Source organism: Glandiceps talaboti, chromosome 12 (assembly GCF_964340395.1).
Source record: "Glandiceps talaboti chromosome 12, keGlaTala1.1, whole genome shotgun sequence".
In the NCBI taxonomy this organism is placed as follows: domain Eukaryota; kingdom Metazoa; phylum Hemichordata; class Enteropneusta; family Spengelidae; genus Glandiceps; species Glandiceps talaboti.
In genome coordinates this window covers 8,026,873-8,044,100 of record NC_135560.1, presented here as the reverse complement: position 1 = coordinate 8,044,100, position 17,228 = coordinate 8,026,873, and the positions used below count along the sequence as shown (strand labels likewise).

General features: G+C 37.4%; 2 protein-coding genes across 2 annotated transcripts; both read left to right on the top strand.

The window, feature by feature from the left end:
* The first annotated feature begins 4,827 nt into the window (after positions 1 to 4,827).
* Positions 4,828 to 6,233, top strand: LOC144443399 (tubulin alpha-1 chain-like). Its single transcript, XM_078132867.1, has 2 exons — positions 4,828 to 4,963; positions 5,104 to 6,233. Exons 1-2 carry the CDS (start codon positions 4,843 to 4,845, stop codon positions 6,231 to 6,233), a joined length of 1,251 nt encoding a protein of 416 aa, XP_077988993.1. The 5' UTR covers positions 4,828 to 4,842.
* Positions 6,234 to 9,527: 3,294 nt separating this feature from the next.
* On the top strand, positions 9,528 to 16,889 carry LOC144443497 (vesicle transport protein USE1-like). Its single transcript, XM_078132989.1, has 7 exons — positions 9,528 to 9,638; positions 10,310 to 10,359; positions 11,405 to 11,483; positions 12,508 to 12,669; positions 13,572 to 13,606; positions 14,297 to 14,447; positions 15,252 to 16,889. Exons 1-7 carry the CDS (start codon positions 9,543 to 9,545, stop codon positions 15,432 to 15,434), a joined length of 756 nt encoding a protein of 251 aa, XP_077989115.1. The 5' UTR covers positions 9,528 to 9,542; the 3' UTR covers positions 15,435 to 16,889.
* The last annotated feature ends 339 nt before the right edge of the window (positions 16,890 to 17,228 follow it).

Below are 17,228 nucleotides of genomic sequence, written 5' to 3'. Positions count from 1 at the left end.
GCGTCTGTTGATCTTCAACGTAGTACGAGCCTTGCAAATAATAATCCTCAATATTTTCGTTTACTGTGTTCATGAAAACTAAAATTCTCAATTCAAATTTAAAAGGCAAAAACGGCGGTCCCCATCCAAACTTTTGAAATATAGGTCTGAATGATGGTTACGCCATTTTAAAGTCCAAAATGGCCGCTGAATACCATTCGAGAATTTGGGAAAATAAAAAACTGTCGACTTCCTTGAAAATAAGACATTGAACCCTAACATTTCTTCTGCACTTCAAACGGATCGAAATCAGAAGCAAACTTTCATATCAAATGGCAAATTTTGAAAAATTTGGAGAACTTAAATTTTCAAGGAAATTTGTCCCAAAATGCATTCTGCGGTAAAGAGATGTGATGACAAGAAGTGCACTCTGAACTGCAATGTACATACATGAGTGATAATCACCAATAACGATAAAAACCAAGGCTGTACGTAGAGAGATTATTTCATACATTCTAATGATCGCTATATGTTAAAGCCAATCGTTTTCTCAGTCAACCTAGGAAAGCCACAAAGGAAAAGTACCGACCCCATGACTTGGATTTTGATAAAGTAAATTTAAGATATTCTAGGAAAGTTAACGAAATTGCTATGATAATTATAAACGTTGGTTGGTGGCGCTCTGTGCTATAGCTGATTAGTAACCCCAAGAGATCATTATGCCATCGTTTACAGTAGGTTTTGCAATCGGGTTGGTTTAGTGCGATTGTGACCTCAATTGACTGAATTGATACAAATTTAATAAGCGCATTTAAAAAGTCACATTTCCCACATTGCAAATGTTACTGATTGGGACATGTGTACGGTCAGTAATGTATTCTTGATGTGATTACCAGATCGGCAACTTTCATCACCTGAAAGGTGTCATTTGTGAATGACACTCTCTGGGGCCTAGACGGTGACTGGTAGGTGGTCTGCGAAATGAATTCTATATATATATTATATCATTATTATATTAGATATGTAATTTACATAACTTTTTGCAGATCTGATGAGACCATCTTGTTTATATATATATATGGTGTGAAGTTCACTTGTAAGGTATGACATATTTCCTTCAGTATAGACTAGCTATAGGCTATTTGTAAACTCAACATACAAACAAAAGTCGCCCTAAAACCCGATCATCTGGGTATATGTATAACTTGACATAACTTGTCACACCTTGTCTACTACTTACAGGTAAAACTGTTTAAACTACTGTCTCTACAACCCTCATACATACATACATACATACATACATACATACATACATACATACATACATACATACATACATACATACATACATACATACATACATACATACATACATACATACACACACAGACAGACAGACAGACAGACGGACAGACAGACAGACATAGACACAAACACAAACAAACAAACAAACAAACAAATAAATGCACACATACATACATACATACATACATACATACATACATACATACATGCATACGTACGTACGTACATACATACATACATACACGCACACACACACACACGTACGTACGTACGTACGTACGTACATACATACATACATACACACACAAACACAAACACAAACACAACACACACACAAACAAACAAACACAAACACAAACACAAACACAAACACACACAAACAAACAAACAAACAAACAAACAAACAAACAAACACAAACACAAACACAAACACAAACACAAACACAAACACAAACACAAACACAAACACACGGTCGACAACCATGCTCCGGTCAATTGCCCTCTTAGGCAATACCACCTAATACCCGAGTCTAAACCTTTGTAAATTAATACATTCAGATAAATACTCTCCTCAAAGATTAAGATTTTTAGCTTTACAGGGTCATCTTAGATTCCTTTCATTAAATGTTGGCATTATCTGTTCTGAGTAAACCAAGGCAGGTCAGCACCTGTTATTAAATAAATGCAGTTAATGGCAGGTTGACAAGTTTGCATTATGCCTTTGTTTTATCATTTAAATTTGAGATAGTTTACGAAGAGCATTGACCATGTTGACCGCGGTGCATTTGCCATGGTTCGGAATTTGGATAGAAGTCACTCAAACCATGCTCAAACTCACTCAAAGTTTGCTCATTAGCACTTTTATTTTGAAACTCTCTATTTAACAATTGTTTTCGCCGCAAAGCCTGATTACGCAATATTGTTACTTTATACTCTCAATTAACTAAGTCTTTTCACACGACTCATACATGTTATAGCTTGTTCAACTTATATGCAAATACTTTGTTTTCATCTTCACGCTGCTCGTGTGATTGTTACGTCAGTCGGAACGACTGTTACAAGTTTGGAACCTGGTATGTTTTTCAAAACAACTTTAATGGCAAGTGACAACAACACTACTCCAACTATAGGCGTAAAGCGGGGGGGGGGGGGGGGGGGGTAAGCTTTAAATCACATCCAGCATCATTCTCAGCAGAAGTCAGCTCCATTTATTGGATAAAATTTGCATGTAATGACGATGTTGTTTTGCCCGTCAAAAGTGTTTTGAAAGCGAAGGGGAGTGACCCGACGAACGTTTGAGAGATTAAATATGTATTGTGCTGATGATGATATAGGGTTTTGTTTTTACACAATCACGTATACGGTCGATATACTACACAGTAATACATCAATCTTGCGCCAAAAACGTGGCAAATGATATCTGTACTGAAGTGACCTTTGTTTAAAATGAAAACTTAATTAATGCAAGTGTATAACACATTTACGTTGTTGAGATGTAAATGAACTGAGAGACATCGTTACGGAACACTGTTGTTTTCCCGACAAAGGACAATACCTGTCGTTACTGGGCCTACGTGTCAAATCTGAAGTTTACCGCATTCGTCACAGGATGTCAACAATATATTATTAACTGAATCTTTCACGTGCAAAATTATTATTCTGCTAAAAGGACTTTATCTAGTGTATACTTTGTTAAAGACAATTTTGAGGCATCCCGAAATGGTACTAGTAGACACCTTTCCACTCACCCCAACAGCAATCAATACCGGGTTTACCTGTCTTCAAAATGGTACAGACTGTTGCTATAGTGACAACAGATGTCAGTGACTATATAAGGAGGTTCCAGCCTCAGACTGCACCATTCTCGCGACAGACTCATTGCTGTCATTGATTGTGAGACGATAATTTGACAAATCATCCAAAATGGTGAGTAGCAATAATTCTATATGTTAAAACTAACATTGACCGTCTTCACTAAGCAAGTTTTTCATATTACTTCCTGCCTGGTGAGATACCTACAAACTGACTTAGATAAAGTGTTCGGAAAAAAGTTCAGAGAACTTTCTTTTTCGTAAAAAATATGTCAATGTCGAAAATATTGGTTCCTTCCGAACATAAGTCTGGATAGGCGCGTTTATATACGTCGTGTTTTTTTGTGTTCTCTTTGAGCCGTCCTGCTGTGACAGGTGTAATAGTTCAACTTCACTTTCACTCGTGGATATATTTCTTTGAGAAACTCGACAGGTGTGCACATGGTTCTTGGCCCACATGTTATGACATGACACTAGTCACCAACTTGAAAGTGACTCAACGTCAAGAGAGATAACCTAGTATGTTCTGTACTTTTCTTGATATTTCGCAATTCTAGAATTGATCGCTATATGACCATCGATGGTCTTCCTGGTTGGTACAATCCTTTCAAACACACGCTTATTCACGCTCTCGGCCCAATTTTTCACCTTTGTGTCAGTTTGTCTTGACATACCGATCTAGTCAAACTTTAAATATCAATGAAAACGATGCAAATTCCTCTACTCGTTAAGTAATTCAAATCAAGACGCCACAGGCAGTTTACGAGTAAACGTCAAAGTAAAGTTTCTATGTTATTTATGGGTCGAAGTATTTTGCGAATTCTTGTGTAAGTTTGATCATCTTACTGACGTTTTAAGTCGATATAAGTCAGTGACCAAATTGCTGCAATTCTAATGCACGGAACAGGCCAAATTCGTCTTTGTACACGCCATTTACGTCATCCATTTCGTAGTTACGTTACGTCACCGAGTTCTTTTGGTTATCGAGTCGCCTCTTATTAAAATTTGCCGTTCATTTAACTAATATAATAAAAACAAATACGAATCAAGTGAAGAAAAAAAAATGCTTTTTTGTTCAATAGCAACCCTCCCCTCCACAACCCCTTTTGGTTATTGTACGAAGTAACACTAACAGCTACGGAGAGTATGATTGGCACATGGCAATAGTGTCTTTTAGATAATCTAAAAACAAACAAACAAACAAACAAACAAACAAACAAACAAACAAACAAACAAAAACTGGTCGCTTTGATGCAATTAATCCACCAAACCAGTGTTTTATCTGGTGTACTGGATGGAAATATCTGCTTGGATGTGATGAAACTCGATTAACGTCCAATGGCAGTGACAGCCTGTGTTGTGCATGTAACAACTTGTATGAAAACATACTATCATGGCAATTAAAATTCTTGAGAATACCCCATTAGGCAATTTCTATACTGTTTGCTCTTGAGTAAATAATAATGACATCACATTTTTCCATTGTATTGTTCGCGGTGATTTGTCCGTTGACATGGCAACTTTTGTTTACGAGTACCAATGAACATTAACAAATACTCAACCACTGTATTTTTTTTTCAAACTTGTGCGAATAATATTGATTTATTCTGATTAATTAACTTTTTTCATTTGTTTCGTTTCATAGCGTGAATGTATCTCTATCCACGTTGGTCAAGCCGGTGTCCAGATCGGTAATGCTTGCTGGGAGTTGTACTGTTTGGAGCACGGTATTCAGCCTGATGGCCAGATGCCAAGTGACAAGACCATTGGTGGTGGTGACGATTCCTTCAACACCTTCTTCAGTGAGACTGGCGCTGGCAAACACGTCCCCCGTGCTGTCTTCGTCGATTTGGAGCCAACCGTAATTGGTAAGTGATGGATTTTATATCTCGCAGATTCTAAACGAGGGCGGTGATTTGCTTTAGTACTACGTTCCAAGTTTTAAATTTCCAAATGAGTCATGTCCTCAACACCATTTAGTAATTTCTCACATATTTTTCTATCACAGATGAAGTACGTACCGGTACCTACCGTCAACTATTTCACCCAGAGCAGTTGATCACTGGTAAGGAAGATGCCGCCAACAACTACGCACGTGGTCACTACACCGTCGGCAAAGAACTTATCGACATGGTCCTAGACAGAGTCCGTAAACTGGCTGATCAGTGTACTGGTCTCCAAGGTTTCCTCATCTTCCATAGCTTCGGCGGTGGTACTGGTTCTGGTTTCGCTTCCCTCTTGATGGAACGTTTGTCTGTCGACTATGGTAAGAAGTCCAAACTCGAATTCGCCATCTATCCAGCTCCTCAGATCTCCACCGCTGTGGTCGAACCATACAACTCCATCTTGACCACCCATACCACACTGGAGCACTCCGACTGTGCTTTCATGGTTGACAACGAAGCTATCTACGATATCTGTCGTCGTAACCTCGACATTGAACGTCCAACCTACACCAACTTGAACCGTCTGATTGGCCAGATCGTCTCCTCCATCACCGCATCTCTTCGTTTCGATGGTGCCCTGAACGTCGATTTGACTGAGTTCCAGACCAACTTGGTGCCCTACCCACGTATCCACTTCCCATTGGCTACCTATGCTCCAATAATCTCTGCCGAGAAGGCCTATCACGAACAACTCACAGTTGCTGAAATTACCAATGCTTGCTTTGAGCCGGCCAACCAGATGGTAAAATGTGACCCACGTCACGGCAAGTACATGGCCTGCTGTATGTTGTACCGTGGTGATGTTGTACCCAAAGACGTCAATGCTGCTATCGCCACCATCAAGACCAAACGTACCATCCAATTCGTCGACTGGTGTCCAACCGGTTTCAAGGTCGGTATCAACTACCAACCACCAACCGTAGTACCAGGCGGTGACTTGGCTAAAGTACAACGCGCTGTCTGCATGTTGAGCAACACCACTGCCATCGCTGAGGCATGGGCTCGTCTTGACCACAAGTTCGACTTGATGTATGCCAAGCGTGCTTTCGTCCATTGGTACGTCGGTGAAGGTATGGAGGAAGGTGAATTCTCTGAGGCTCGTGAGGATTTGGCAGCTTTGGAGAAGGACTACGAAGAAGTTGGAGTTGATTCCATGGACGCCGAAGGAGAGGATGAAGGTGAAGAATATTAAACCTTCAACAATATTATACGAAAAAGGACCACTCATTAACTAACGTAGAACACATCGTGTTCTATTTAACAAAACCTATTAGTCAACTACAAAATATGCAAAGAAATTGAACTCGAAGAGATAAATATAGATCGAGCTAGAAATCATAGTCAAGAGGAACATTAAGTTTGAATATAGAAATGTATTGTACCAATTCGCATATAAATGTCGGAAAGAAATATATGTTGCGAAAAACTGTGATATACACCGTATATTATGAACTAGTTATATTTGTGTTAAAGTCATTATTTTGTAAAGTGTACATATTTCATCCACTTCACTAAATACTTTATTTATTCTTAAAAATAAAGTCGTTCAATTTAATTAAAACATTGTGTATGTATGTATGTATGTATGTATGTATGTATGTATGTATGTATGTATGTATGTATGTCTGTCTGTCTGTCTGTCTGTCTGTCTGTCTGTCTGTCTGTCTGTCTGTCTGTCTGTCTGTCTGTCTGTCTGTCTGTCTGTCTGTCTGTCTGTCTGTCTGTCTGTGTGTGTGTGTGTGTGTGTGTGCGTGCGCGTGTGTGTGTATGTCTGTCTGTCTGTCTGTCTATCTGTCTGTGGTGGGATTATTTCTGTTCTCTCTAGTCATGCAAGTGATGAAGGTCTGTCATATCTTTTCTATTAACGTCTTGTGCGTCTCAGAATTTAAAGAACTGTTGCTGTTACTTCTGTTCAAAATACCGCCAACCCAATCTTTGTTGACATCATGGAAGAAAATTAGGAATCACCATGGAAATATATGAAGAATAGAGTTCAACAATTAACCCACTTTAGAATCCAAAATGGCCGTCAAATATGATATTAGCGCTTTGGAGAAAATACAAGATTGTCGATTTCTTTTGAAAGAATACTCTAATCCCCAAATTTCGTTTTTCAACAGTGCAAACTACATGATAAAGTTTTGTTATTGTTGTCAGAGAAACCCAAGCTGGCAACAGCACATCACATACAGAATTCTAGTTGGAGTATATATGTGGAATTGATGATGATGATGATGATGGTGATGGTGGTGGTGGTGGTGGTGGTGGTGGTGGTGGTGGTGGTGGTGGTGGTGGTGGTGGTGGTGGTGGTGGTGGTGGTGGTGGTGGTGATGATGATGATGATGATGATGATGATGATGATGATGATGATGATGATGATGATGATGATGATGATGATGATGATGATGATGATGATGATGATGATGATGATGATGATGATGATGATGATGACGACGACGACGACGACCAAGATTTGCGTCTCACAAGCTATTTCAATAAGATAACTAAAAAAACATGCAACTCACCTCTGTTATTTCTAACATTGCTTTAAATCGTTACAGTAATGCTGCACGATGTGTATTGTCGATCACAGGGAGCTTCGGTAACGTTTTTATCTATATATACGTAATAAACGTCATGTTTCATGGAGAAAAGGAATTACATATTCCAAGAGAAAACATATGAAAATGTCAACGAAAGATTGAACGAAATAATATCACAGAGCATTGTGTCATTCTAAAAGCAATACAGGCATATTATGATATGGCACCGCTACAACATTTACTAGACGAGTCTTAATTGTATTTTTTGAAACTTCGATAAAATTGATAAACAATGTAAACAAAGGTGTTTTTCGACCGACAGAGAAAATTTTCCCCAAAACATCACACACTTACTATTATGATTATATTGCGACTCGGTATTGGGGTGTTAGCTAGATATTCTTTAAAGGCCTGGGATTGTATCCCACGTTCTAGCTTTAGTGTTATAATAAGGATACATTTGATCGCTCTTTTATTCTTAGACAATTTTTTTTCTATATCGTTGTCAGGCAGCTGTTTTTTTCACAACTAAGTTGTAATACAAATCTGAAATGGACGTTTATAGGGTAAACTTGTATTATGTATACTAGATAAACTAATATTTAGGAATTCGACGGCCCGCGGCACGACATGTAGACTCAATAATATATGCTAAAATCGTACCTCTGACGTCACTTCCGCTTTCCTTACTTAGATTAAACCACAAAGGACATTGATAGGATTTCCCAAATATGAGTAAATCCTGATAAATAACATTACTTTAAATCTGCACCTGTTTTCATAATGGAATGACCTGTTTGACTACTTATCAGTGTCAGCGGTACCATTGCCTTATTTTTTGTGTATCTGTATTTAATTAACTAGTACAGTAATTAAAATAACTAACTAACTAACTAACTAACTAACTAACTAACTAACTAACTAACTAACTAACTAACTAACTAACTAACTAACTAACTAACTAACTAACTAACTAACTAACTAACTAACTAACTAACTAACTAACTAACTAACTAACTAACTAACTAACTAACTAACTAAACTAACTAACTAACTAACTAACTAACTAACTAAACTAACTAACTAACTAACTAACTAACTAACTAACTAACTAACTAACTAACTAACTAACTAACTAACTAACTAACTAACTAACTAACTAACTAACTAACTAACTAACTAACTAACTAACTAACTAACTAACTAACTAACTAACTAACTAACTAACTAACTAACTAACTAACTAACTAACTAACTAACTAACTAACTAACTAACTAACTAACTAACTAACTAACTAACTAACTAACTACGGTGATGAAATGGGAGATATTGGTGGCTATATAAAGAGGATTCGCACACTTAGAGAAATGATATTCTTCCTTTTTAAAATCCCACTGTAAGCGATGACATTACACATTTGATGACGTAACCCTACATATGCTACAGTTTGAGAGATATATACTAGTAGTTCAAGTACAGACAAGCTAGGACCGTCCACGTTATACGTATACTGTATACAACTGAAGGAAGGGTACAAGATCAGCGGCTTATCTTTTCAAAACTTCTCATGCGGTAATTGCATGAATTTTTAGTTTTAAGTACAGTACGATCGGCTTCAAGAAACCTTCAAACTGTTCCGAAATACTGCATATAAGAGACTTGAGAACGATAAAAGTCGCAACATCTTCGAACAGTAAAAACAAATGAGTCATAAAGAATTGAACGCTGAGGGCACTCTCGGACATCGTAATTTTCTTGGGCATGACACCTCGACAAAGGACAAGTTACCGTCGCATTGAATAGTATATAAAGATGAGTAGTTTACAGTTCATTCAGACACAACTGCAACGTGTACATACTGATGATATTTTGGCGAAAACATTTCTGATGAAATGCGTATGACGTCATTATGCGCGTGCGAACTGCGTAGTGGTTCATCAGCTGGCAAATTGACAACATGGCGTCCAGACTGGAGACAAACCTTCAGCGGTTACTAGCTCGCTGTGAAGGTATGGCTGCAGAAGGCAAACATAGTGACTGGAGATTGGAAAAGGTATGCCCAATGTTTATGGTTTTTTTAATGGTTCCTCATAATCACATTTCGAAAAAACAGTGATCTTGTCTATTCGGCCATCGTTCCATCTGGATGTAGACAAGTGACACGGCCACATGATATAGTCGGATAGTCCTGCTTGGAGACGGTGCACGGGTCTAGATTACTGACATGACCCTCAACAAGGGAGGGACAAGCGTCAGGATCGAGTCCCGAATGACTCCGTATGCAAGCAGGACTAGAAGGGAGGGACAGTTGTTATAACCGAGCCCCGAATGACTCCGTATCCAAGCAGGACTCGGCCACGTACTGACGGTAACAGTATGTATGGCCATAGACCCTATGACATGTTAATAATACCCAGACATAATACACGGGGCGCTTCAGGATGAAATCCGCCTGGGATCCGTTAGCTAGTCTACCCACTTGGCACTTGAACTGTGATTTCGATACCTCTCCTCTCCTACTTTCAAATCCATCGCACTGGCAAATATGCACTGTCACTGGATGAGACTTTAGAAATTTGTTATATTTCTGCTGATCAATCAGTCAGCTGGTTCACAATGATGTGGTGCTTCTTTGATGTATTAACAGGGAGTGCCACACACTAATTTGTCTACTCTTCCTTAAGGCTTAATAATATAATGAAATGTACACACATTATCTTTCAGTATGTTGGTGCTCTCCAAGACAAGCTTTCAGAATTAAAGAAGGCGCCAAGGTAATTGGAAACAAATTCTCAAGCTTTCAAAAATGATGGAAACATTGCCTTCCATTGTCGTATGGAAAAAGCAAGGATTCTTACAATACATATTCCGGTTATCAGAGTGTGGTAAAAGATTTCATGGTTTGGCCACTAGGAGTGCTGTTCACAAGGTGTTTTGGAACTGAGTGGAAGTGAGGGCCTGAATAGTGAATTATGGTAGCATAAATACAGCAGACACAAATCTACCACTTATTTCCATGTTATTGTTGCTGTCCTGTTCCATTAGTGACTAAAAGTTATCAAAACATGCCTAACTGATACTGTCATGGTCTTTTAAGGACACAAAGTGAAACAGTTCTCTTACACAAAGTTTGTTCATGGCTTTGTACATTGCCATATGATTAGCAGTCATGAAAAAAATGTCAGCCCTCACTTTGCCAAATCTTGTGCGCACTCTGGTGATCCATACATGGGAAATGGCTGTAACTTTGGTAACCGGCATATAGCGCATTCTGGGAAAGCATGTATAAAGTGCATCTCAGAAATACAAATCTGAAACCTTTGCTGCTACTTTGTTCAATAAAACTCAAAACCCAGTTATAGCTAAAACAAACAAAAAATCAGCTTTCTGTACAAATGTTGGAAATAGAGATCAAAATGGTTTGAAAAATAATCCATTTTAGAATCCAATATGGTCGCCATCCAATATGGCCACCATCCAATATGGCCACCATCCAATATGGCCACAAAATACTTGTAAACCTCTGAAAAAATAAAAGCTTGTTGATTTTCTTTGAAAACAAGATGGTGAATCCAAAAATTCCTTGTATTATTTCAAAAAGAATTCCATAGGGCAATACCGTACCACTGTTAGGACAAATTTGGTGTTACTTTGTAATTGCTTGACATTCATATGATGTGACATCATTAAATGGATAAGAGCTCCAAGTTTATGAAAATACCTGTATTTCCTGGAGTCGCATTCCCTATGATTTGAAGTAGGCACACTGCACATTTTAGTACACTTCATTTTATTTGACACTTCTGATATTAATTGCAGTAAACCTGGCCCTGAAATCATGCAAGAGTACACTAAGAAAATTGGATTTCTTAAAGGCCTTATAGAAACAGAAAAATTGGTAAGTTGTACTTTTATACATTTTTAAATTGTTTAGTTTTCATATTGGATTTAATTTTGTTACCCTAAAAAATGTCTTGGTCCGTATAAAGTTACATCCCAGTGAAAACACTTTTTTTTTACCAAGTTGACATTAATGTTGTATACCCCTGCTCTAAAATCCACTTCAGGTTTTTAGCATTGTGCAACATTTCAGAATTTAGCATGAGCAAAGTGCAGTCTTACAATGCAGTGACGATTTTCTCATCATTATGACATACCAAGTAATTTTATTTTAATACATGTATTACAGTACCATCATTGTATACCTGAAAATGTTTGTTTACAATTTTATGCACTGACTTTAATTGCACATGTTAGAACATTTTTTGAAACTTATTTGCATACATGTATGCAAATGATATGCAAATGAAGACACAATTGTTCAGCGTAAATGAAAGCATTCGATCACAAAGTATCCTTATTTACAGAAATTTGCCGTTTCAGATAAACATATGTAATAATAACAGAACCCTATTCCACGTGAGTATTTGCACTCATGCTTGCAGTGTTTTCTGCTGCATTTTCACTTGCTATGCTTGTGAAAGGATGGCCACAGAGAACACCACAAGCACTTGTGCAAATACCCCGAGTACGCTATACTTTCGATCATGTGTCATGAGGTTCTGCCAAAATATTGTACACCCTGCCCAGTATTGACTCACTGGTGACTAAACATATCTGTGTAGATGTACACATTATGGTACAATAAATCCAATCAAATTGATTCTTGGATCCACACTCTAAATGCCCCCAATGCGATCATGATTTCAATCTGGTGCACCGTGCTGTAATACTATTAGATAAAATCAACCCTAATTAACATTTACAATGTCTAATTATGAATATTGTATCAGTTTTCAGTGAATATATTGTTGGTTGTCTGATTGAAAAAATACTTACACTTACAGCCAGTGCAACTTTAGTTTTTCATTCTTTATTTTCTGTGTTTGTGTGTGTCTTATATTTGTACTTTCTCTGTGAAGCCTTCCCCAACTGAGAAAGCCATGGCTAACCAATTGCTTGCACCAGGGAAGACAATAACACTGCCAGACACCAAATCATCAACTACAATGACATCCAAAGATCTCCATTTACAAGCATCATCAAGGTATACCAATCAAATGAGAGATGAATTGCTTGGCCAGGTAAGGATTCTCTTTCAGATGTTGAAGATTTCTTGTAACCAAAGTCTTTGGGATATATTATGCTGGTAGTTAAACCTTCGGTAATTAGAATCGCACAACAGAGGAACTGCTATCACCCACTTGTGTAATCTACCACGTTGAAGAACAATAGATTTAGTTTGCATCTATCTTAGTAAATTGTGGGCTGGATTACCAGAGTCGTATTTCACATTTACTTTTAGTAACAGTGCTAACAATAATAGATTAAACAATACTATTGTAGTAAATATGTAGACAAGATTGGAATCCAGTATTAGTCATTTATCAACAACTGTATTGACATTTTAGTTGAATCTATTTTTTGAAAGCACTGTACTATATGTAATAATACTTGTACCACGACCAAAGGTCCTTATTACTTCCAAGTAATGTATGTTTGAGTAAGTTTGCCTAGCGGTAAAGTCAGCAAACGGACAGTCTGACAAAACCTTTCAGTCTGAATAGGTGAAACGTTACTCATAAGTAATAAGACCCCTTGGTTGTGGTTCAAGATTGTATTATTACTATGTTTTACCAACCTGATTAACGTGTTTAAGGATATTGTACTAAGTAAAGTCTGTTCGGAATCTTTAATTATTGGCACAATGTGAAGTCTACGCTATTTGTTCTAGATCATACTCGACTGAAGGCTATAAAGTTAAATTACATCACCGGAAACTCCCCTAGGGCTTTGTTCTAAAGTCAAAGGCCTTCATGATCAAGTAATTTTCCATTTCTCAAGGCCACAGGTAAAAAAAAAATGAGGGAATATCAACTAGAGATACAATAATCATTATAGCACATTCATATAGCTGACGGAAGAGACAATACATTTTGTAGAATTGAAAAGTTTGAGAAAATAATTTTTTTTTCATCCATTTCAGGATAATTCTACAGAAAATGGTGTAAGGCATAGAGGGTAAGTACAAATCAGATATTGAATTCCACTTTTATTTGATAGAAATGTGTCTTTCTGTTTTTAATATCACATTTAGTTACTATAATGAAGACGTGTAAAACATCTCAAGAAAACACTTTCTTTAACTTATTAAAAAATTCAGTCCTGGATAAATAAACAAAATAACACACAAATAGACATATGCTTTATGAATTAGCTGTGTTCTCATGTGTGGTGGTGGTGGTGGTGTGTGTGATGTGGTGATGGTTTTGGTGGTGGGGTGGTAGTAGTATGGTGGTGGCGTGATGTGGTGTGTGATATGGGGTTGGATGGTGTGGGGTGAGTGCACGTGTGGTGTGGTGGTGGTGGTTTGGTGTGGTGGTGGTGATGTGGGGTGGTGGTAGTATGGTGGTGGTGGTGTGGCAATTTATTGCCAGTGTATGGTGTGGTGTTGTATGGGATGGGATGGGGTGGTGTGAGGTGAGTATACATGTATGGTGTAGATAAAAGATCAGAAGGACAGATACACATAAACTTGATTTATCTGTGTTCACATGGTGGTGGTGGTGGTGGTGGTGGTGGTGTGTGTGTGTGTGTGTGTGGGGGGGTATGTATCTCTCTGTGTGTATTGTGGTGAAAGTACTTATTTATAAAGATTGTACAATTGAAGAATCACCAAAGTAAAAATTTTTTTTTTTTGTTGCCTGACAGTAAAACTGAAGAGCATGATGATGACCTGGACACAGTGTTAAGGCATCACCAAGATACACAGGAAAAGTTAGCAGAAGACATGATCAGACTTGCCCAAAGTTTAAAACATAATGCAATAGTTGCTGGCAACATTATCAATGAAGACAACAAGGTACATATTTTGAACTCTGTGAATGTGATGTTCCAGATTTTGTGGGTGTAATCATTTTAATATTCACGAGAAATCAAACACGGATTGATCACTATACATTGAATGCAGAATCTGAGGCCTATTAGTATTTAAATGTATGTTAATTATATGCATAGATGTTGTTCTCAGGTCAAAGGTGAGTAGTGACAAAACCTTTATGTCCTTATTATTTTGTGGAGAAATGAAGACTACTTTTGGAGAATAATATAATTATACTTGCGCAAGCTTTCATATTTAAGAAAAAATGGAAAAACTGATTGCAATTCATATTACAAATATTAAAGAACTAATGATTGTGATGTGGAATGACCAGGGTATAAATCTTGTATTTTCTGTTCAAATGTGTAAAAATGATATAATAACCAGGGTATAACTCTTGTATTTTCTGTTCAAATGTGTAGAAATTACAGAATGGCCAGGGTATAAATCCTGTATTTTCTGTTCAAATGTGTAGAAATTACGGAATGACCAGGGTATATATCCTGTATTTTCTGTTCAAATGTGTAGAATTACAGAATGACCAGGGTATAAATTGTGTATTTTGTGTCCAAATGTGTAGAAATTACAGAATGATCAGAGTATTAATCCTGTGTTTTCTTTTCAAATGTGTAGAAATTACAGAATGACCAGGGTATAAATCCTGTGTTTTCTTTTCAAATGTGTAGAAATTACAGAATGATCAGGGTATAAATCCTCATTTTCTGTTCAAACATGTACAGTTTTGCATCCATGTTTACCCTTTATGTTTTCCATCTCTTTAAACAGACGTTAGCAGAGTCAACAAAATTAGCTGATATTAACTATGATAGATTGAAAGTGGAAAGTGGACGTCTAGAAGCGCACACCAAGAAGTCGTGTAATTGGTGGGTGTGGATCATGCTACTCGTTGTCTGCATAACCTTCATTTGGATGATAATGTTCATTAGAATGTTTCCCAAGAAGTCATAGCAACAGTTGCTATGGAAACAAATCCCATAAAGACTATAGTACAATTTGTACAGAAATGTCTGTAATTGTTCAGAGCTGTTAACGACTCCATGGTAAAACTTGATTGATTTTTGACATCTCAAGATGAACCATATGTGTCTTGAGCAAGCCTACCTTTTGCATCCAAGAAACTTGTACCATTGAACTGGAAAGAATATTTGAGAATTTTTACAGTTCCATTAAGCGTGAAATCAAAGTTGTTGGAAGTATTTGATGAGGTGCAAACCTACTGGAAGATTCAAACTATTTCTGAACTCATTTACTGCAGACTATTAAAGATTACTACTATACTGTGACAGAAATTGATGCAGTCTTTTGGTTTCTCAAGATTAGAGCTGAGCTGAACATGAAAATAATTTTGCATTTGATGCTTGAAAATAAGTAAGAGGTATTGATATATTGTTTTATAAAATCATGTCTGCTTTGTCAAATACACTGGACAATGTATTTGAGGTATTCTGACTACTGTCTGGATCATAGGTCATTCTGGGTCAAAGGTCATGCTCCTTCACCCTTGATTATATATGAAATAAAGGTTTGATTTCAGTGAGTCAGGACTGAGTTGAGATGTTTATAGAGGGCGTTGTGCATGACCCACACCACCTAGCATGAAGCCATTTCTTTTTCAAAGATAACTACCTCAGGAAGTATTGGCACAGAGATCCAAGTACAAGTTATACCAGTGCAAGGGATTGCTCAGATAGCTTATTTCATTTTAACAAGTTCATGCATAATAGTATAGTTCAGAATAATGTTAGTTTTGGTTACCCAGACTCTCACCACTGGGGGCTCTGCCTATGAGATCTCCCCAAACGAGAGTCTAGGAAAACCATGTCCCAACTACCTCGCATCGGAAATCACACAGTACCTTTCTTCCAATGGGCTTACAAGGCCTGTTTGTTGTAATTAATATATATCGGTCACTTGAGAAGTGATAATCTGTAGCGAAGGTACCCAAATCATTCAGCCTACAATGTTGGACATGAAGTACTCCCCATGATGCATTGCTCCAGAAGCTACTTCCTGCGTGGGCGAGTTGAAATCTCATAGGCAGAGCTCCCAGCAGCGAGAGTCTGGGTAACCGAGACTAGAATAATAATGTTGGTTAATACACAACTATGTACTTTTTTCATTGCTATGTTTCGACAACTTGACTGTCGCCTTCCTCGGGACAATCTGACAATCTGTTGTTCACCACTAGATGGCGATGTAATTACGTTGTGTAGCAGTAAACATTTTAAGTTATAATAGATTTTTTAATTTATTATTATTCTATTGGAATGTATGACATGGCTGAGAGAGGTTCCATACCAAGGAACAGCCTTGTATGAATTGTTTGCACAAATCTTCATCACACACATCCCAAGTGTTGTGATATCAAATATTATTATAATTTGACTTCAAATAAAACTATTTTAGCAATGTACATGGTGTCGAGTTTGATTTCAATGAAGAGAGGAGAGATGTAGCTGTGATTCTCAGTACCCGGAATAGAATAATACTGCCTAGGTGCATCATAAAAATGAAAAACATTCAATTTCTTGGTCGACACCATATCTTCCCCTCCATGCACTTCACATGCATTAGTATAGGCACGGGTGAAAACATGTCGACCTTCTTGTTCCATTTGACCCTCTAGTGTGAGGTAAAATGCTATTACAGGTACCAAGAATTGACCCTTATTATTTTTATACTCATTGCAATACAGAAATGATGGGTTGATTGAGAAAGAAGAATGAATGAATGTAAAAAATC